This window comes from Puma concolor, chromosome E1, assembly GCF_028749965.1.
Source record: "Puma concolor isolate L17-30 chromosome E1, mPumCon1.1.hap2, whole genome shotgun sequence".
NCBI classification, from domain to species: domain Eukaryota; kingdom Metazoa; phylum Chordata; class Mammalia; order Carnivora; family Felidae; genus Puma; species Puma concolor.
Window position 1 is genome coordinate 20,495,503 of NC_141680.1, and position 21,458 is coordinate 20,516,960.

Consider the following 21,458-nt stretch of genomic DNA (forward strand, 5'->3'; position numbering starts at 1 on the left):
CTAATGGCTACCAAAAAACAGAGACGATGTTGAAAGTAGAGGGTCTAAATAACTTAGATTGAAAGTTAAGTTTTTAGGGGCACCTGGTTGGCTTAGTCAGTGGAGCTTACAACTCAGTCTTGGGATTGTCAGTTCAAGCTCCACAGTGGGTGTAGGGATTATGTAAAAATAATTTTTTTTAAAAAAATTTAAAAAAAAAGTAAAACTTTCAATAATATAGTTCACTATAATAAACCCCACACCCACAAAAACAGAATATAAAAATCAGTAGACAAAACCAGTATTTGTGAGGGGTGCCTGAGTGGCTCAGCTTATTCATTCAAATGGAGTTGGACACACAATAAACTAACACAATTTTTCTGAAATATATTTGACACTGTAACATTCATGGAAGTACTCCTGTCTTAAACTTGGAAATGTTATTTTAACAAATATGGGGCACCTGGGTGGCTCAGGGGTGTGTGTCCAACTCTGTTTCGGCTCAGGTTGTGATCTCGCAGTTAAGTGGGCTCGAGCCCACATTGGGCTCTGTGCTGACAGCGAGGAGCCTGCTTGGGATTCTCTCTCCCTCTCTCTCAGCCCCTCCCTCACTCATGCTGCCTTTGTCTCTCTCAAAATAAATAAATAAACTTAAAAAAAAAATTACTGAACAAGCAAATAAACAGAAGGAAATCATATGTGTTCAAAATGCTTATTTTAACTATTTTAACAGGGGGAGAAGAAACTTAAAACCAATTCAATTTTTAAAACTGTGGAAGAGCAAATAAAAGGCAGCATGTAATCTGCTCATTTGGCAAGCATTTTTATTGCACACTATATATGCTAGATTCAATTATCAGGAAATCAGGTATGTTCTCTACCACCCCCAGAGCCTCTAACAGGCACAGTTTGATACCTGCCATGACAGAAAAAGAATCATATGCTGTAAGAGTAAAAAGTAGAAGCACCCATCTATGGCAGCGATAAGACAGGAAACACCATTTATGCTAAGGATTAAGAAGAGGGATTTGTGAGAGAAGGCTCTCCCAACTGGCATGCACACAAGGCTGACCTGAAGAGAGAGCTTGGATCAAAAGGAAATCCAAGTTCAACATGGCTGGAGGAGTGGAATGTATACTGGAGAACTGGCAGGTGAGGCCAAGGCCATATTAGGGACACTGACAAGCTTTATCCAAAGACCATGGGAAGCCACAGAATAATTTGATCATCAATTTTAGAAGATCATTTTGCAGAGAATAATCTGGGAAAACAATGGATGCAGAAATCAGCTAAGCATTTTAAGTTTAGAGGCAGTATACTGAGGCACTCTCATTAAAGGCGAAGTCACCAGAGTGATGAAGTCGTAAGCTCAGGAAGGGCAGCATCAGAGATCTGGGAAGGAGAGGATGTCTGAAATAGCCAGAGTGGTGATGACAAGATAGCAATAATGGAAAGAGAGCAGGGCTGCCAAGGCCCCTGTAAATTTACAGGGGGGCGCCTGGGTGGCGCAGTCGGTTAAGCGTCCGACTTCAGCCAGGTCACGATCTCGCGGTCCGTGAGTTCAAGCCCCGCGTCGGGCTCTGGGCTGATGGCTCAGAGCCTGGAGCCTGTTTCCGATTCTGTGTCTCCCTCTCTCTCTGCCCCTCCCCCGTTCATGCTCTGTCTCTCTCTGTCCCAAAAATAAATAAACGTTGAAAAAAAAAATTTTTTAATTTACAGGGTGTGACTATCTTGCCAGCATTCAACAGCTCAAACAGGAGCAGCTGAACTCATCCAAGCCTGGGATTTTTCCCAGATGTCATAATGGGAAAACAGTACCTCACTCATGGTATAACACAGCAGGCTAGCATATAGTTTATGCATTACCTAGCTATACAGAAAAAGTATTTTCTAAAATGAACTACTGGGACCTCATCAAGATAAAAAGCTTCTCTGCACAGCGAAGGAAACAATCAGCAAAATTAAAAGGCAACCAATGGAATGACAGAAGATATTTGCAAATGACATATCAGATAGAGTCAGTATCCAAAATCTATAAAGAACTTATCAAACTCAATACCCAAAAAACCACCCAGTGAAGAAATGGGCAAAAGACATGAATAGACACTTTTCAAAAGACATCCAGATGGCCAAGACACACGAAAAAATGCTCAACATTACTCAGCATCAGGAAAATACAAATCAAAACCATAATGAGCTACCACCTGACACCTGTCAGAATGGCTAACATTAACAACTCAGGCAACAACAGATGTTGGCGAGGATGCGGAGAAAGAGGATCTCTTTTGCACTGTTGGTGGGAATGCAAACTGGTGCAGCCTCTCTGGAAAACAATAAGAAGGTTCTTCAAAAAATTAAAAATAGAACTACCCTACGACCCAGCAACTGCACTACTAGGTATTTATCCAAAGGACACAGATGTGCTGTTTCGAAGGGACACATGCATCCCAATGTTTATAGCAGCACTGTCAACAATAACCAAAGTATGGAAAGAGCCCAAATGTCTACCGATGGATGAATAAAGAAATGTATGTGTGTACATATGTATGTATGTATGCATATATGTACATACACACACACAGACACACATACACAATGGAGTATTACTCAGTGATCAAAAAGAATGAAATCTTGCCATTTGCAACAACATGGATGGAACTAGAGGATATTATGCAAAGCAAAATTAGTCAGAGAAAGATAAATATCATATGACTTCACCCATATGTGGAATTTAAGATATAAAACAGATGAACACAGGGGAAGAGAAGAAAAAATAATATAAAAAAAGGAAGGGGACAAAACTTAAGAGATGCTTAAATACAAAGAACAAACTGAGGGTTGCTGGAGGGGTTGTGGGTGGGAGGATGGCTACATGGGAAAGGGGGCACTGAGGAAGACACTTGTTGGCATGAGCGCTGGGTGTCATACATAGGGGATGAATCAATCACTGGATTCTAGTCCTGAAATCATTATTGCACCATATGCTAACTTGGATGTAAATTAAAAAATAAATAAATAAATAAATAATAAAAAATAAATAAAAAAGTATTTTGGGGGCACCTAGGTGGCTCAGTTGGTTGAGCATCAGGCTCTTGATTTCGACTCAGGTCATGATCTCACAATTCATGAGATCAAGCTCACCGTCAGGCTCTGTGCTAACAGCATGGAACCTGCTTGAGGTTCTCTCTATCCCTCTCTCTACCCCTCCTCCATGTCTGCCCCCACATTCTCTCTCACTCTCTCTCAAAATAAATAAACATTTAAAAAGTATTTTTTAAGGGTTGCCTGGGTAGCCTAGTCGGTTAAGCATCCGACTCCTGATTTTGGCTCAGGTCATGATCTCAAGGGTTGGTGAGTTCGAGCCCCGTGCATCGGGTTCTGTGCTGACAGTGCAGAGCCTGCTTGGGATTCTGTCTCCTCCTCTCTCTGCCCCTCCCCTGTTTGCCCTTTGTATCTTTTTCAAAAACAAAAATAAACTCTTAACAAGTATTTTTTAAATGTTAACATACGAACATTTTTGTGTAAGTTAACAACTTTGTGAGCTGCCAAAAACAAGGATCACTATTTTTTTTTTTTAATTTTAGAGAGAGAGAGAACACACATACACACAATGCATGCAAGAAAGAGGGAGAGGGAGAGAGAGGCAATCTTAAGCAGGCTGCATGCTCAGCACGGAACCCAAGGCCAGGCTTGATCTCACAACCCTGGGACCATGACCTGAGCCGAAATCAAGAATCGGACACCCAACTGACTGAATCACCCAGATGCTCCTCACTAACACTGTTTTAAAATCAAGTAAACAGGGGCGCCTGGGTGGCGCAGTCGGTTAAGCGGCCGACTTCAGCCAGGTCACGATCTCGCGGTCTGTGAGTTCGAGCCCCGCGTCAGGCTCTGGGCTGATGGCTCGGAGCCTGGAGCCTGTTTCCGATTCTGTGTCTCCCTCTCTCGCTGCCCCTCCCCCGTTCATGCTCTGTCTCTCTCTGTCCCAAAAATAAATAAATAAACGTTGAAAAAAAAAATTAAAAAAAAATAAATAAATAAAAATAAAATCAAGTAAACAAACTCAGAAAAGTTAAGTGGTTTGCCCAAGTTATCTAGCTAGTAAGTGACAAAACCCAATGTAGAAATACCTCAGCGCATTATCCTGGTCTCCATACCAATCCTCACCCACCCCAGAAAGTAGGCCTGGGTTAACAGGTTTCTTACTAGAATGTCAGCTTCTGAAACACAGGAACACATCTAATCTCTCTTTATTTTTATTGTACCAATGCTTAATGTGGGCTAGGCATATATTCAGGAAAGGGATGTTCAGGACAAGATGTATGGGTAAACAAAATAAACCCAAGTTGCGACTCCCTATTCTGGCTATTTTCCACCACGTAACATTCCTTTCTTTACTGTACAGATTTCATTTCTGGCATATACCAAATACCGAGAGTCAAATGTAATGTCACTCATCTTCCATACCAAACATCCAAATGGGTTTAGTCACATAACACATAACAATATATTAAAACACATGACACCATCATGAGCCAACTGGAATCAAGTACATGTTACTGGCAGTGAATGTGCCCTTACCCACTGCTTGTACTGAAATTCCGGTAGAAGTCTGAGTTCATGTGCCTTCCTGAACGCCATCATGGTTCTTTCCAGCCTCTGAAATCAGAAAAATCTCTCAGTTCGTTACAAACATCCCCACAGGGGTCTGTGGCCTCTGACAGGAACAAGTGCAACCAAGAAAAGGAACTTGAGGTAGTTTCCCTTATGATTAGACCAGCTACACAGCCACACCAAACACAGCCCAGTAACAGGGTGCTTCTTAATCAGGTGGCCGGAAAAAGGATACAGCAGGCTCAGACCTTCAGAATGACAGGTCAACCACAAGGGGAAAGAGCTCAGGTTAAGTTCTTGGAAGCTGTCCCAGGCCCCAAAGGAGCCACGTGTCTGCTCTTTTTACAGAAAACAGTCACTTTCTAGTCAGCCACTATAACCATGTAACGTAGGTCCTCACCTTCTCTCTGAGGAACTGACTGCTTGTCTTCTTGGTGAATCTTTCCAAGCAGAACGTGATGTAACACTTCCACATCGCCTCTGGAAAAGTCAGATTATGCGGATCACATCACTAGTTCTCTCCATTTAACAGTCATCATACATCTTTCCTTTGAAGGGAAAATTCCTCTGAAAAAGGGTTTAAGCTAGTCCGGTGGAAAAAACTAGTTATTCTGATTACAGCTAATCAAACATCTCAAATACTGAGTAATGACTTAACTATAAAAAGTAAAGGGCAGCCTGTGTGGCTCAGTCGGTTAGGCGTTCAACTTCAGCTCAGGTCATGATCTCATGGCTGGTTTGAGTTCAAGCCCCGCATCGGGCTCTGCGCTGACAGCTCAGAACCTGGAGCCTGCTTCAGATTCTGTGTCTCCCTCTCTCTGCCCCTTCCTTCCCTGCTCACACTCTCTCTCTCTCAAAAATTAAACATTAACACTCCAATATATAAAATTTGGAAGCAAGTCTGTATGAAAAGAGAATTAGAGAATGACAATCTTCTGAATTATCATTTCCTATGTACCATTTCCCCCAAACGGATACCATTACTACTATCGAGGAAGGTCATCAAAGCTCCATCTTTGACCACCACAGAACAAGTTGGAAAGGCAGGCACACTGTAAACTAGCACAGAGAGAATCCTGAAACTGACGTTGGTAATGGGAACAGAAGCTTCGGCTTCCCATTCGTGAATACTAACTTCGACACCACCCCAAGGTTTGGTGAAGTTCACCTGTAGGGAGAGTCTTCACCGCCTCTTCATACACAGCACAGCACCTCTCCTCCTTCCGGCCCACCTCCACTGCTCTGGCTTGTTTTGTCGCAGGCTGCTCTCCTCCTGGCTGTGACTCTATCTCTAATTCTCGCCGTGCTACATAATCCCAAGTGAGAGGGTCATCTGTGTGTAGAGCCTGAAGGCTGAAAAGCAGTTCGCTGGCATCAGCCCTATGACACGAAACTTAACTCAATATCAAACAGACAGTTCCCAATGCTCTAAAAATGCACCCAGGGGCACCTGGGTGCCTTAGTCGTTTGGGCAGCCGACTTGGGCTCAGGTCATGATCTCACGGTTCATGAGTTCGAGCCCCGTGTCGGGCTCTGTGCTGACAGCTTGGAGCCTGGAGCCTGCTTCGGATTCTGTCTCCCTTTCTCTGTCCCTTCCCTGCTTACACACTGTGTCTCTCAAAAGTAAACGTTAAAAAAAAAAAAAAAAAAATTTAAGAGTGCACTCGGGACACCCCTTTAACAATTCCATTACCAGGAGACAATTCCCCAGAAAGCCCTCCAGAGATCTTCACGCTCACTGCATAAATTTTGTCAATCAATCAGAGTTGTGGCACATTTATTAGGTTTCAGAATGTTTCAGATTTCATTCACAAGTTAGTTCTCAAAGTTAAATCAACAGGTATGTGTGATGAGACAGTCCTCGAGCCCTGGAGAACCTTATATCCAGGCTCTTGATTTTCTGTAACAGAGGCAAGAAAAAAAAAAAAAAAGCATGACCTAAACCTCTACCAAAGCTCTGAAGGCATCCAAAGGGCAAACAAGCCAAGTTCTGTTTTATCTCCTGTGAAAGTAAGGGGTGCTACCTAAGAGTGATGTACCCACAAGGCAGGCTGCAAAAAATTCTCAAACAATATGCTCCAACATTAAAGAATAAAATAACCTACAGCAATCACCTGCAAACCTTTATGAGGACCACTCTCATTCTATGGACAAAAGACATACCAGCACAGCAGAAATATACGTCTTGATATCAGCTGTACGATATGTTTGTCACTGAGTAAAGACAAACTAACTCCCAAGGGAAGCCCAGAAGTGAGTCAAACAAGTTCTCCAGAGATATTTACTTTTCTATGACTTACTATGATACAATAGCCCTAAAACCTTGCTTTCTTCCAAGGACTTAGCATAGTGTCTTCTTTCCCTCTTTCTAAACACCCAACCTCAAACTTTTACCACAAGATCGGAAATAGACATATTCACCTTTCCACGAACTTACTTACTCATCATAAATTTCTCTTTGCAGATCTTTGGCAAAGTCAAATAGCTGTGCAATTGTAAGCAGTGACACGTGAAATTCTGCACCTAAAATTTTAAAAATTGGGAAGGGGAGTAAGACTGTCAAGTGTCATTTTACTGTAAAGAACCACTTTCTTCTACAAGAAAGTACCACTTTCTTGATGTACTAGAGCTAATTCTTTTGTATTATTTGAGATATAGGACAAAACAGAAAAAAAAAATCACCCATAGCCCCACTACACAAGTAAAGTCATTAGCGATATTTTAGAGTATTCATAAGTACTTCTTTTCTTCTAAACATCTTAAAAGCATAAAGAAATGTTCTAAATCACCTATTTCTTTCCAACTCTCCATGTGAATTAAATACTCGATAAACTTACTGAAATGTTCAAGTATACCCTAAGGGACTATCAATGTTTTCTGAAAGAAACAGGACACTATTCCCATAGAATTTTATATACACTCTAACAGAATTTCTAACATAAATTTTCAACATTAGCTAAAGGTCTTCTTCCCTTTTAATTTTTTTTATGTTTATTTTGAGAGAGAGAGAATGCAAATATGTGTGGGGAGGGTGTGGCAGAGAGAGAGAGAATCCCAACCAGGCTCTGCATTATCCGTGCAGATAGTGCAGAGCCTGACATGGGGCTTGAACTCATGAACTGCAAGATTTTGATCTGAGCTGAAGTTTGATGCTTAACTGACTGAGCTACCCAGTCACCCCACAATGTTCTATTTAAAATGAGGAAGACCGGGGCGCCTGGGTGGCTCAGCCGGTTAAGCGACTGACTTTAGCCCAGGTCATGATCTTGTAGTTTGTGAGTTTGAGCTCTGCATCGGGCTCGGTGCTGACAGCTCGGAGCCTGGAGCCTGCCCCAGATTCTGCGTCTCCCACTCTCTCTGCCCCTTCCTCACTCATACTCTGTCTCTTTCTCTCTCTAAAAAATAAGCATTAAAATATAAAATAGAATGTCATAAAAATAGAATGTTGCACTTTCCATCATAAATAAATATTCAAAACATACGTACCTTTAATTATGTTCACAGAATTTTTGTAGATAATCCGTGCCAACTCGCCCTTAAGGATTTCTTCAGGATAATCAAGATTCCCCTAAAGAGTATTATAGTAAACATAATGTGACAGTGCCAATAACTAGAAAAAGCACTAGGATAAAAATTAACAGCCCTAGACTATCTGTGCCATATGACCTCTGGCAAACCACGTCTCTCTCTGGGCCACTTCCCTCACTTGTAAAATGTGCAGCTTGAACAAGACCACTGACCTTCCCAATGTGTTCTCTCAGGCTCCTAGAGCAATAGCAAGATCACATGGCTGAAGGCCTGACTCTACTTAGACCAGAGCAGGTCAGGTTTTACATGGCTTGTTTACCCTTCTGGGTAAACTTTTATTTGAATAAAAAAGTTCACAGCTGGAAACCACAATAACAGATGATAGCAAAGTTCCTTTTTCAGCTCAAACATTCTAAAACTTTTCTTTAAAATTACCGTCACCAAAAAAATTATATAAAAAGCTAGGAACCACACATTTCACAACCTTCCTCGAGCTCCTTCAACCCATTAGTATGTCATTTAATGAAACCATAAAGTATTAGGGAAACCATTTACCCTTCTATCAATAATAAATTATTTTGAGGACTACTTCAAACAGTCCAAATGTGTATTTTTAAAGCACAGAATTCCATTTTTATTACTAAGCCCGTTTAATTAAATCAACTCTAGATTCATCTCAAAGTTTCAAAACCGGCATTAAATAAAAAATACATTTAAAAAATTGTCTCTTATTCCTAAGAAGGCTCAAAGCACTATTAATTGTTAATGTGTGATGACACGTTCGGATCTTACCACATCCATTTTGGCTTTTTCAAATTCTTCCTTTTCCTTCCTCAGTTTCTCAGTATGCATCAACTCCATCCTAAAGTACTATACAAGGGAAATTATAAACTGAAAATCTTTGGAAATATATTTTTTTTAATTAGAAATACATAAGATGCCATTTTTTACCCATAAATATCAGATCTGTGAAAGTCTGGGGAGAGCATGATATTTTTTGTTATGAAACTAGATGACACTGACAAGAAGGGAGTTCCTTGTGATGGTAGAACAGCTCTGCATTTTGATTGTGGTGGTGGTTACACAAATCTACACATATAAAATAAAAAAAAAAATGACAGAGAACCAACCATATGCACACATTAGACCAATGTCAATTTCCTGATATTAATATATGTATTATAATTTCATAAAATTAACCATCAGGAGGTGCCTGGGTGGCTCAGTCGGTTGAGGGACTAACTCTTGATTTCAGCTCAGGTCATGATCTCACAGTTGTGCGATCGAGCCCTGTGTTGGGCTCTATGCTGACAATGCAGAGCCTGCTTGGGATTCTCTCTCCCCATCTCTCTGCCCCTCCCCCACTTGCATTCTCAAAATAAATAAATGTGAAAAAAAAGTTTTATAAATTTCTTAAAGTTTATTTATATTTTGAAGGAAAGAGAGACAGCGTGAGCGAGAGAAGGGCAGAGAGAGAGGGAGACACAGAATCCGAAGCAGGCTCCAGGCTCTGAGCTGTCAGCACAGAGCCCAACACAGGGCTCAAACTCCCGAGTAGTGAGATCATGACCTAAGCCAAAGGTGGACTCTTAAACCGACTGAGCCACCCAGGCACCCTCTAATAGGAAACTTCCAAAAAACATAAACAATACTTCCATAAAATAACCTTATAACGGCAGGGAGGAGTGATACTTATTGTTTCTCAATCAAAATACTACAGGTAGCGGGGCGCCTGGGTGGCGCAGTCGGTCGAGCGTCCGACTTCAGCCAGGTCACGATCTCGCGGTCCATGAGTTCGAGCCCCGCATCGGGCTCTGGGCTGATGGCTCAGAGCCTGGAGCCTGTTTCCGATTCTGTGTCTCCCTCTCTCTCTGCCCCTCCCCCGTTCATGCTCTGTCTCTCTCTGTCCCAAAAATAAATAAACGTTGAAAAAAAAAAATTAAAAAAAAAAATACTACAGGTAGCAAAGGGATATCGAAAAGAATATGAAAACAAGGGAAGAAATGCTGAGCTGCAATATAAAACATCATTAAAGAACTACAAGACCAAAAATCACTAGTTAGGACAGCTACAGAACCTACAAGCATAAAGACCCAAATTGGGGTGCCTGGGTGGCTCAGTCAGTTAAGCATCTGACTTTGGCTCAGGTCATGATCTAGTGGTTCATGAGTTCGAGCCCCGCGCTGGGTTCTATGCTGACAGCTCAGAGCCTGGAGCCTGCTTCAGATTCTGTGTCTCCCTTTCTCTCTACCCCTCTCCTGCTAGCGCTCTGTATCTCTCTCAAAAATAAACATAAAAAAAAAAAAATTAAAAAAAAAAAAAAAGACCCACATCTTTTTCCATCAAGTAAGGCTTCATTTTCAATTGAAGACAAGACAGTAGTTTCTCCCTTATCCTGACAAATACCTCAAAAAAGGGCAGCTTCTAATAATACACCATTTTTAGCACTTGTTTTTTTCTTAATTGAAAGTCTGGCCATCACTGTTCTAGTGCCTCCCTCTAAGGCGTTAAGTCCAGCAAGAGGGGAAGGAGGGATATATCTCAAGAAAAAAGAGACAATAAGAATAAGTGGGGAAAAATGAAAAGCCAAAAGAAGAAGATAGAAAAAGAGAGAGAAAGGAAGGAGAGAAAGAAGATAAGAAGTAGGGAAGGTAGATGCAAGGGAAAAAACAACAAAGGTATAAAGATGGCTGAACCCTGGCCCCACAACGAAAATAGGTAGGGTGCAGTTCCCCACCCCTCCCAACCATAATGGGCAGTAAGAGTTCTAATCTCTCACTAACAACCTGGAAGATGCACATGGTCAACACACCTAATACTGGCCAAGAAACAGCTTCGCCGCTCTCCTTTTCCAGCAGCTCCTCTACTTATCCCTAGCCTCCACAAATCCAAGTCTTTTTAACTTAATCAAGAATGTAAGTCTACAGAGGACCAAAACTGAGACATCACTCTTTCACCTTACAGGTACACAACTCACTTCTTGATAAAGTTTTGGGCACTCTGGATGAAAGCGCAGAGCTCGAAGAAATAGTTGTCTTGCACTTTCTGAAGATAAGCGATCTTCCATTTCCCATTTGGCTGCCATAATCCACAAAGCTATATAAATAAAAAACATCAGACTTCATTTCAATAAATCAATCAAGTCAGACTAAAAAAAAAAGATCAATGCTCCAATTTTAATACTCAAAGAATTTTTTTTTAATCTTCCCAAAAGAGGAAAGGGATGGAGAGAGGGAATTTCAATGGTTATTTGTAAAGTATTGCTGCTTTACCTAAAATTAGAGTATTCTGGGGCACCTGGGTGGCTCAGTGTGTTAAGTATCCCAGTATTGATTTCAGCTCAGGTCATGATCTCACAGTTCATGGGTTCAAGCCCCGTGTCAGGCTCTGAGCTGATAGCACAGAGCCTGCTTGGGATTCTCTCTCTCCCTGTCTCTCTGCCTCTCCCGCATGCTTATGTGTACTGTCTCTCTCAAAATAAACTTTAAATAAAATAAAAATAAATAAATAAAAATTAGAATATTCTGAAGCGAAGAGGCAAATGATAATATCTGTGGGTACTTATGTGCCTCATTCAATCTAAGATCAACATCCCTATAAGTCACACATAAACTTTAGAACTATAAAAATACTGGAAGAAATTGTGCATCTTAGAATCCATGAAATAAAAATATTTCACTCTTTTTCTTTATTTAAGTAGTTTATAATTTCTTTTGAATGGCTCAACATTAAAAATAAAATTTTTATCACACCTGTTGGGAATAAAGGCTTTAAAAACAAAAACCTTTGTCTTTCTACACAGGAAATCAACGTCGAGTTAACATTCCAGCTATTTCCCTAGAAACTTAATAAAAGTCAGCTATGTTACCAGACAAGACTGCCTTCGGTAAAAATGACTCATGGTTAGTAACCACGTCTGGACTAGAAGGGTTATTAATGAGAGAGCGCGACTGCTTTGGGCTTTCCTGAGCATGTGACTCCTGAAATCGAGCACAGTCCTTTCTAGGATCCCTGGAAGCTGTGCCCATCCACAGGACTTCTAAATCAGAGCTGTTCCTCTACCCATTCACATGGTCTCATTCCCTCACACCTGAACTGTCATCTTGGGGACCAAGGACTGGCCTCCAAATTGCTAAGAGTACTCTACTAAAGACTCTCACCTAATGCTGTAGCCTCTGGTGAATTAACTGGTGCCAAATGTGGCCTATCTTAGCCTGTGTAGCATGAACCTGGTTGAGCTTAATACTTGAGAATAGGCACTGGAGTACCTCCCCTATAAAATTATGTGCTATTTCACACAGTATTCACAAGAGAAGTCTTTCTCTTACAAAACATGAGTACCTAATATGTGCCAGGCACGCTTGCAAAATCTGCGTTAACATTTTCCCCTTTAAGTTTTTAAGTTTTCCCGTCTAAGTGCCCCTTAAATGTGAATACATCCAAACAGAATGTCTCTCAAAGGACCAAAGAGTTTCTTTCATCATCATCTAAAAAGAAACTTAGTGGGGTGCCAGGCTGGCTCAGTCAGTAGAGCAGGTGACTCTTAATCTCTGGGTCATGAGTTCAAGTCTCATGTTGCATGCAGAACTTTTTTTTAAACTTTTAATGTTTATTTTTGAGAGAAAGTAGGAGAGGGGCAGAAAGAGGGAGACAGAGGATCCCAAAAAGGCTACACACTGACAGCAGAGATCGATATGGGGCTTGAACTCACAAACCATGAGATCGTGAGCTGGGTCGAGGTTGGAGGTTTAACGTACTGAGCCAACCAGACGCCCTACACAGAGCATATTTTTAAAAATAACAATAAAATAAAGTAAAACATACTTTAAAAATAAATGAATAAAACACTTTTTAAAATAAATAAATCAATAAGTAAATAAATAAGTAAATAAAAAAGAAATTTAGTCCTTCTTACCCACAGATACAATACTCAACACAATAAATGATACACAATATACAGGGATGAACTAAGAGGCAGCTATTCAGAAACCAGAACTGCTGAGGCCTAGTACCTATGCTCAAGTTCTCAAACTAATTTCTTTTAAGTTTATGAAGCAAAATAAATGCCAAAATAGCTTGAGTCTACATAAAAGGTAGAAGAACTGACAAGGATCTCACCATACCTGGCTTGTTTGAATGAATGGCCAACATGGCAGAAAATACCTTGCTAAGTTGAGCTTTGGTGGCCTGTAAGAGAGAAAAAGCAATTCTACTTCCTATACACTGAGCTCATTATTAGTCATCTCTAAGTGATCTGTACTGTTTCCTTACCAACTCAAAATTCAATGGGGCAAGATATGCTCTTGTAGGGACATAGAAACAAATATAGACACACTCATAGTTTTTTCTACCTAAACCACTACATGCAAACATTCTAAGTATCTAAACAAATCTAACTTTACTAAATAAATACACACAACAAAGATCATCTTCTGACTTAGAAACCATTTATATAGTCTTCAGATATGCACATGTTGTTACACTGAAGTTCAGCCTTCTTGGAGTCTTTTCCGATTTACTAACCCCACAACTTTGGAGAAAACATGGAGTTCAGTACTCAAGCACAGAGCTTAAAAGGCAGACTTACTAAAAGAACAAGGAAGCAAGACACAACTGCGCAATACTCACCCATTTCTTACAAAAGACTATATAGGATAGCCAAAGTTGAACATCATCCTGCAAGAAAAGCAATGTAGTAAGCTGCTCGAATTTGAACTTAATACACAATACACTTTTGCACTAATTAACTTTTTTTAGAAAGAGAGGTAAATTTCAGGAAAGCCAATGTATTATACATTGCTCAGCCTATTAGGCTGTTACTCACTGAGGTCTTAGATCTCTTAAATGTGTTAACTCCATCTGGCCACCCGTTCTCACCTACCATGCTCCAAGACAAAATTTGTTGTCTATCCAATTTGCTCAATGCAGTTTTGTTTTCATTTCTTTAATGTGTATTTATATTTAATGGTGAGGGGAGAGGGGGAGGGGCGGCGGCAGAGGGGGCCGGGAGACAGAGGATCCAAAGCAGGCTCCATGCTGATAGCAGAGAGCCTGATGTGAGGCTCGAACTCACGAACCGCAAGATCATGACCTGAGCTGAAGTCAAACATTTAACCAACTGAGCCACCTAGGCGCCCTTTGTTTTCTTTTTTAAAATATTTTATTTAATTTATTTTTGAGAGAGAAGAACAGGAGAAGGGCGGAGAGAGAGAAAGAGAGAATGTGAATTCAAAGCAGGCTCCATGCTATCAGCACACAGCCTGACATGGGGCTCAAACTCACAAACCGCAAGATTATAACCTGAATTATGCTTAACAGACAGAGCCATCTAGGCGCCCCTTGCTCAATGCAGTTCTTAACTGGTCTCAATCAGGGGTAGCAACCCCAAATTTGTCATTCCCAGGATCTAAAGTACTCCCAGTCCCAGAGCCCAACTTGAAGAACATCAAGTTAGTGAGGTGCTGCCCCTACTCTAACCATTTATCTTCCCCTCCAAGTCTTCAGTGTTCTTCACTTAGAGATTTATCCATACATCCCAAATTTCTAATCCTTAACCATGTATCGAATCCACCTTTTTCAGTGCCATCCTCAAAGAAGAACTATAAGGTAATGAGATCAATTTTCTTCACGGTTTGATAAGTGGTTTCAAATAATACCATTATTAGGTTAAATATTGAGACACCCAAGAATAAACAATACATTTGAATACTGAAACACAATACATATAATACATCTCTTCACATCTCTTATAATTAAAGATGCTCTGATCACTTACTTTCCATTTTGCTGAAGCACGCCGGAAGACACCTTGTACCCGGTGTACGATAGAATTCTCAATCTCATCCTTCTTAAATGAATACCCGATGCGCTTAAAGGTGACATTAAAAAAAAAAAACAAAGCCTCAATTTAATCACATTTATCCATAACAACATTCCTACTTGATCTTAAACTGTACTGATAGGGGTGCCTAGATGGCCCAGTCAGTTGGGCGTCTGACTCTCGATTTCCACTCAGGTCATCGTCTAACGGTTGGTTGAAATCAAGCCTCGCATCAGGCTCTGTGCCAACAGTGTGGAGCCTCCTTAGATTCTCTTTCCCTCTCTCTCTGCCCTTTCCCACTTGCGTGCACTCTCTCTAAATAAATAAATATTTTTAAAAAGGTGCTGATAAAGAAAACAAATGATTACAAACACCCATTATGAACACAGCACCACACAATTTATCAGTGCCAACTGCTTCCCAAACCCAAGTTCTAGCTATAGAGCCACACTACCTAATCTAAATTTTTTCCAATTTCCAGAATATCTACTTACAGTTCTTCTTCTCTGAATCAACTCCAAAAGATTAATTTCATACTATGGAAGAAAAACATATAAAAAAAACAATAAAATTTATAACCTTTTAAATTATAACCTTTTAATTTATAAACCTTAATTTATAACAGGAACTGCATTTAGTTAAAATCATAAAGTAAATAAAAATCAAGAATATAAAACAAGATTGGGGCAGCTTGCTGGCTCAGCCGGTAAAGCATGCAACTCTTGATCTTTGGGTCATGACTTCAAGCCCCACGCTGGGCACAGAGCTTACTTTAAAAAAATTTTTTTTTAAAAAAAGACTATACGGGGCGCCTGGGTGGCGCAGTCGGTTAAGCGTCCGACTTCAGCCAGGTCACGATCTCGCGGTCCGTGAGTTCGAGCCCCGCGTCAGGCTCTGGGCTGATGGCTCAGAGCCTGGAGCCTGCTTCCGATTCTGTGTCTCCCTCTCTCTCTGCCCCTCCCCCGTTCATGCTCTGTCTCTCTCTGTCCCAAAAATAAATAAAAAAAACGTTGAAAAAAAAAAAATTTAAAAAAAAAAAAAAAAGACTATAGGGGCGCCTGGGTGGCGCAGTCGGTTAAGCATCCGACTTCAGCCGGGTCACGATCTCGCGGTCCGTGAGCTCGAGCCCCACGTCGGGCTCTGGGCTGATGGCTCGGAGCCTGGAGCCTGTTTCCGATTCTGTGTCTCCCTCTCTCTCTGCCCCTCCCCCGTTCATGCTCTCTCTCTGTACCAAAAATAAATAAAAACGTTGAAAAAAAAATAAAAATAAAAAAGACTATAAAAGAAGATAATATGCTATCAAGCATAATTTGTAGTAAATGTCTGTTAAAAGTCAGTGATAATTCACCTTACATCTACAAAACTCATAAATCCATATGTTAGCAAGCATATAAACATCTTAGATGCAAAGAAAGTATGTTTCTAAAATCATAATATTTCTAAGATTTGGGGCTCCTGGTTGGTTTAGTCGGAAGAGCACACAACTCTTGATCTCAGGGTCATGAGTTTAAGCCCCACGTTGGGAATAGACATTATTTAAATAAATAAACAAACTTTAAAAAAAAAAAAGAAAAACTTAAAAAAAAAGACATAAGGTTCAAAATATCAGACTTTCTAGTCTACAACAGCATGTTCCAACTTTGAGTAAATTAACCATGCAAAAATATTAGCTTAACATAAGCAAATGAAAGACATAGTTGTGCCTAATTGGTTCTCCCTACCCTACCCTCTGAAGGACCACTTAAAACCTCTTAAGGTTCTCTAAAAACCACTACTATTCAATTCCTCTCTAAGCCTCAGTTTGAAGACTGTTAGAGACACAAAACTTAAGGCTTCACAAGATTCTATGCTTCATTTTACAAGTGCTTTCTGAAATATTCAAGCCCACAGAACACCCAAGCAGCTATTACACAGCTACATCAAAGCCTACATTTTATTAAACTTGCTTCGAAATTCCCTATGTATCATGTCTAATTCCACTCTTTTCCCTCCCCAGAAAAAATGACTATCTTGACTATTTATCATTCTGAAGCAAAACTTTGGACTTTATTATAATGCTTTCTTGAATGCTTTTTGTGTGTGTGTGTGTTTTAATATTTATTTATTTTTGAGAGAGAGAGAGAGCATGAGCAGGTGCCTGGGTGGCTCAGTTAAGTGTTGGACTTTGGCTCAGGTCATGATCTCGTAGTTTGTGAGTTCAAGCCCCACATCGGGCTCTGTGCTGACAGCTCGGAGCCTGGAGCCTGCTTGGGATTCTGTGTCTCCTTCTCTCTCTGCCCCTCCCCTGCTCATGCTCTGTCTCGGTCTCTCAAAAAATAAATAAACAAAAAAAAAAAAATTAATTAATAAGGCTAACATTCTTTTCATAAGTTGATCAGTGAATGGTGTTTCCCCTTTGTGAACTGCATGTTCATATTTTTGTTGTTTTTATCCTTCATAGTTGTCATTTTCTTCTGAATCTGTAGTTCCTTAGATATTCTAGATTCAAAATACACGTGCTGCGGGGCACCTGGGTGGCTCAGTCGGTTAAGCGTCCAACTCTTGATTTCAGCTCAGATCATGATCTCTTGGTCTGTGAGATTGAGCCTCGCATTGGGATTCTCTCTCCCCCCTCCCTCTCTGCCCCTACCCTACTTGCTCTCACTCTCTCTCAAAATAAACAAACTTAAAAAAAAAAAAGTGTCTATATGTGTGTGTGTGTGTGTGTGCGCGCGCGTATACACATATATTTACGTACCGAAATTATTTTCTCCATTTTGTGGCTTGTCTTTTTACATTGTGGCACCTTTTTTGCACAGACATGCTTATTTTAAACATGGCCAAATCAATCTTCTTGTCATTGTGCTTTCATAGTCTCATTTAAGAAAACCTCTCCTACTCCTCAAAGTCATTCTTTCTTATTTCTTGTAGAGATACAAAGTTTTCCCCAAATTTACCTTTTCCATTCAGAAGGATTTTCATTTTGCTTATTATACGAGAGGGGTCTAATTTTATTTCCTCAATGCGGACAACTAGAACCTCACTGATTTAAAATGCCACTTACGTCTTATAGCAAGTTTATACGGTTGTGACAGTTGTGTGCACAGGGCGGGGATGGGAGTGAAAGTATGTACGTGTGGGAGTGTGTGTGTGTGTGTGTGTGTGTGTGTGTGTGTTTAATTTACTTATTTCAGTTATGGCCTCTAAAGCTAATCAACCTAATCCACAGGTACCTCTTCAAATATTTGAAGAATGGAATTATCTGCCACTTCTCAGGTCTCCTTAAGGTTAAACGTGTCTATTTGTATTCTTTCAATGATTCCTCCTAGAACAAGGTTTCCATCCTGGCTGCCTTTTAACTAACCTTTCAAAGTCCTTCTTAAAATGCAGTCTCAAGCCTAATACAATGCTCCAGACACTGTCTGTTAAGTGCAAAACACCTTTTTTCAAACTAACATCTTCTGAATGGCTACTGTTTGCAGTGTTCTTTGCTCAGCTAACTTACTCATCACTCTACTTTTGTTAATATGGTCCATTAATTTTTTTCTTTTGTCCTTTTCCAAGTTTATTCCTGAAGTATAGTTGCCACATAGCAATCCACCATGAGCTCCCAAACCTCTTCCAAGTACAAGATTCGTAGCCAGGTCTCATTTGTTCACCTGTTGTTGTTTTTCCAATCTAAACTCAGAAAACCTCCAGTCTTATAATATTACATCTTACCACTGGGTCCAGATTTTGTTATCTAACATATTAGCTATTCTCCTCTACCTGAAAACTGGTCTAGCATGTAAACTTTAGATTCACTCAAATCTCCCATTCATTTATAGCACTGAAGAATTTGCAGTATCCCTCTAAGGTAGCAGACTTACAGACACATAAATACTAACTTTCCAACCATCCACCATCATCAAACTCACTCTCCTTTATGTCTCCCCACAAGAAATAGTATGTCAATTCTCTTGCTTAAATCCTAATACACAGTATCTTTGGCAGTATCTGGTCTACTAACTCCATAGAAGGAAAAAAGAAAATTTCGGTTTGCCAAGGACTAAAGTCTTAGTGGGGCAACGTTATTCCCAGACCACTTCTATTCCTGTTCAAAAATTACCCGTTTAATCATCAATTCTAGAATTCTGCAAAAAACACTGAATCAAGCTCACTATTCTAGAATTGATTTAAAATTTGTGAGGGGACTAAAAAGTAGTGAACTTATCCACTTACTTGAACATAATTGATGAAGTCTTCCTTAAAAAGAGCTCTTCGCTGTATTTTGTATTCCAGATCTGAAGCCTTCTTAATGATAGCCCTGAGGAGAAAGCCATTTAAGATATAACAGTTGAAAAAAGCAGAAGTTAAATAATTTTGGAGTTTTAAGTTTATTTTAATATATTTAAAATACAATATATATATTAAAACATTTCCAAAACCTGAAATTCCTAAATTATCCTTCATAAGCAAGTTTTCTCTTACCTGATTACTTCTGTGTGCTTAGGGTGTGTGCATCAGGATTTTTTTTTAAATGTTTATTTATGAGAGAGAGAGACAGAGTGTGAGCAGGGGAGGGGCAGAGAGGGAGACACAGAATCCGAAGCAGGCTCCTGACTCTGAGCCGTCAGCACAGTCTGACATGGGACTTGAACTCACAAACCGTGAGATCATGACCTGAAGTCGGATGCTCAACCGAGCCACCCAGGCGCCCAGTATTTTAAAATTTTCATGAAAATCATCTTGTAGTCAACTGCCAGGACCACTGACATTCTCACCAGCAAAGCAAATAATGTTAAGTACTTTACATTATTTGTATGTGATATTAGTAAAGATTTCTTTCCCTCCAAATTCTGGTCACTTGGGTTTTAATAATAACCAAGTATCTTTTCTAAATTCCTTACTTCTGAGTTTTCCAACACTCAAACTAGAAAAAAAAAAAAAAAAACCACCTAGATTGTCTCTACTGTCTCTATCTAGAAAGGTTTATTAACAGTACAAAGGACTCATGGGAAAGGATTGACTGTATTTAGCTAAAGAGAAAACACAACATGTGTATATTAAGAGAATTTAATGCAAGATGTACGAAGTCAATTACTGTCTCTAGTTAATGGTAATAGTAACATTTCCTGAACACGCACTGAGCGTCCACACTGCTGGAACACCTGGGTGGCTCAGTCAGTTAAGCAATGGACTCTTGATTTTGGCCCAGGTCATAATCTCACGCTTCTTGGGTTAAAGCCTGGCATCAGAACCTCTTGGGATCCTCTTCCATTGTCTCACTGCCCTTCCCCCTACTCTCTCAAAAATAAACATTAAAGAAAATTTTTTTGAATCCACACTATGCTGCATTTCACTAACAAAGGTTTACTTCAAGGCCCCCATAGTCACATTACTACATTCCCAGCCATTGTAAAATGCAGCAACAGTCACAGAAAACCACTAAAAAATATTAGGCTTAATTGTAACAACTTACTGAATGCCAACCTCGTGCCGGACGTTGTTGGCTAAACCCTGGGGTAGAATACGAAATTGAATTAAATGGTCCCCATCTTCAAGTCTTACTAGAAAGATTTATCTCTTGGCACCCACTGCAGTTTGCATCTCTAGAGCAGTACAAACAGACCACCGTGCAACGAATGAGAAATTCTGGGAGTCAACAAAATCTGAAAATGGGCTTCTGCCATGTTACAAAAAATAAACACAATTAGGTGCCCCGGCATCCCTGCCCCCCCAGGCTCCCCCCTCCCTTCAGCCCGCCCCAGCTCTTCCACTTCCTCAGCTCTTTCTCACTTAATCTCCGCATGACTGAACAATCCAATACGCTCCAGCTGTTCCAATTCGGGGAGTCGATCTTCTATGCGTTCCTGAATTATCTCCGCCATGAGGTCACAACTCTACAGCCCACCGGCGAGCCTCTCGACCGCCAACACGCGTACGAAGCAGCCACCATCTATTCCGGAGACCTAGCCCTAGCGTTCGCACGTGCTGACGTAACGTGCGCCCTAGGTCCCGCCTTTTCCGCTTCCGCCGCCTCCGCCGTCGGAGACCGCCCTCCGGCCCTTGCGGCGGCTGTCACCTCTCCGAGGCCGACTGTGGGGCTTCCGCGGAGCACCCCTCCGGCTCGGGAGGATTCACGTGAACTGGAGTGGAGGGGCGGGGCCAGAGTGGGGGCGGGGCTAGACGAGCCCTGGGCTAAACGTGGGCGGGGGTTCGAGAGAGCGCCTCCCAGTGTCTAGAGGGGTTACCTGAAAGGAGTGCAACTCGTTTCTGCAGAATACTGTCTCCTTTTATTCTATTGCGGGCCCATGTCTTCGCTTTCCAATAGTAAACGTTTCAAAAAGTCAGTAATGAAAAGCGTAGGGAAACTGACCAGATATCCATAACACTATAGCTTTGCTTTCGGCTAGGTTAGTAAACCAGTGTGGTAACACCGGTTTTTCACCTGCCAATTAGAATCTCTAATTGGCTGATTCATTTTAAAATAGGAAGACCTTTTCATTATTTAAACAATTATTCCGCCTTTATAGACAAGATCTTTTCAAAAACACAT

At 40.6% G+C, this 21,458-nt stretch overlaps 1 protein-coding gene and 1 long non-coding RNA gene across 3 annotated transcripts in view; both read right to left on the reverse strand.

The window, feature by feature from the left end:
* The window catches only part of LOC147574186 (uncharacterized), a 4,496-nt gene extending 498 nt beyond the window's left edge, over positions 1-3,998 (reverse strand). Inside the window, exons 1-2 of the long non-coding RNA XR_015243982.1 lie at positions 1,707-3,998; positions 1-1,477 (exon numbers count right to left, since the gene is read on the reverse strand). The exon at positions 1-1,477 is cut by the window's left edge and continues 498 nt beyond it. This is a non-coding gene — a long non-coding RNA (uncharacterized LOC147574186). The remainder of the gene's footprint in view (positions 1,478-1,706) is intronic.
* UTP6 (UTP6 small subunit processome component) overlaps positions 1-20,972 on the reverse strand; it is a 30,793-nt gene extending 9,821 nt beyond the window's left edge. The window contains exons 1-13 of one of the 2 annotated variants that reach the window (XM_086686563.1): positions 20,699-20,972; positions 19,142-19,226; positions 15,436-15,477; positions 14,897-14,989; positions 13,750-13,797; positions 13,245-13,308; positions 11,099-11,217; positions 8,914-8,991; positions 8,080-8,161; positions 7,035-7,116; positions 5,762-5,973; positions 4,994-5,073; positions 4,561-4,638 (exon numbers count right to left, since the gene is read on the reverse strand). In XM_086686563.1, the coding sequence (XP_086542689.1) occupies positions 4,561-4,638; positions 4,994-5,073; positions 5,762-5,973; positions 7,035-7,116; positions 8,080-8,161; positions 8,914-8,991; positions 11,099-11,217; positions 13,245-13,308; positions 13,750-13,797; positions 14,897-14,989; positions 15,436-15,477; positions 19,142-19,226; positions 20,699-20,790 (1,155 nt within the window). In that variant the 5' untranslated portion in view covers positions 20,791-20,972. The remainder of the gene's footprint in view (positions 1-4,560; positions 4,639-4,993; positions 5,074-5,761; positions 5,974-7,034; positions 7,117-8,079; positions 8,162-8,913; positions 8,992-11,098; positions 11,218-13,244; positions 13,309-13,749; positions 13,798-14,896; positions 14,990-15,435; positions 15,478-19,141; positions 19,227-20,698) is intronic. The other variant, XM_025917032.2, reaches the window with a different exon arrangement.
* Between the last annotated feature and the right edge of the window lie 486 nt (positions 20,973-21,458).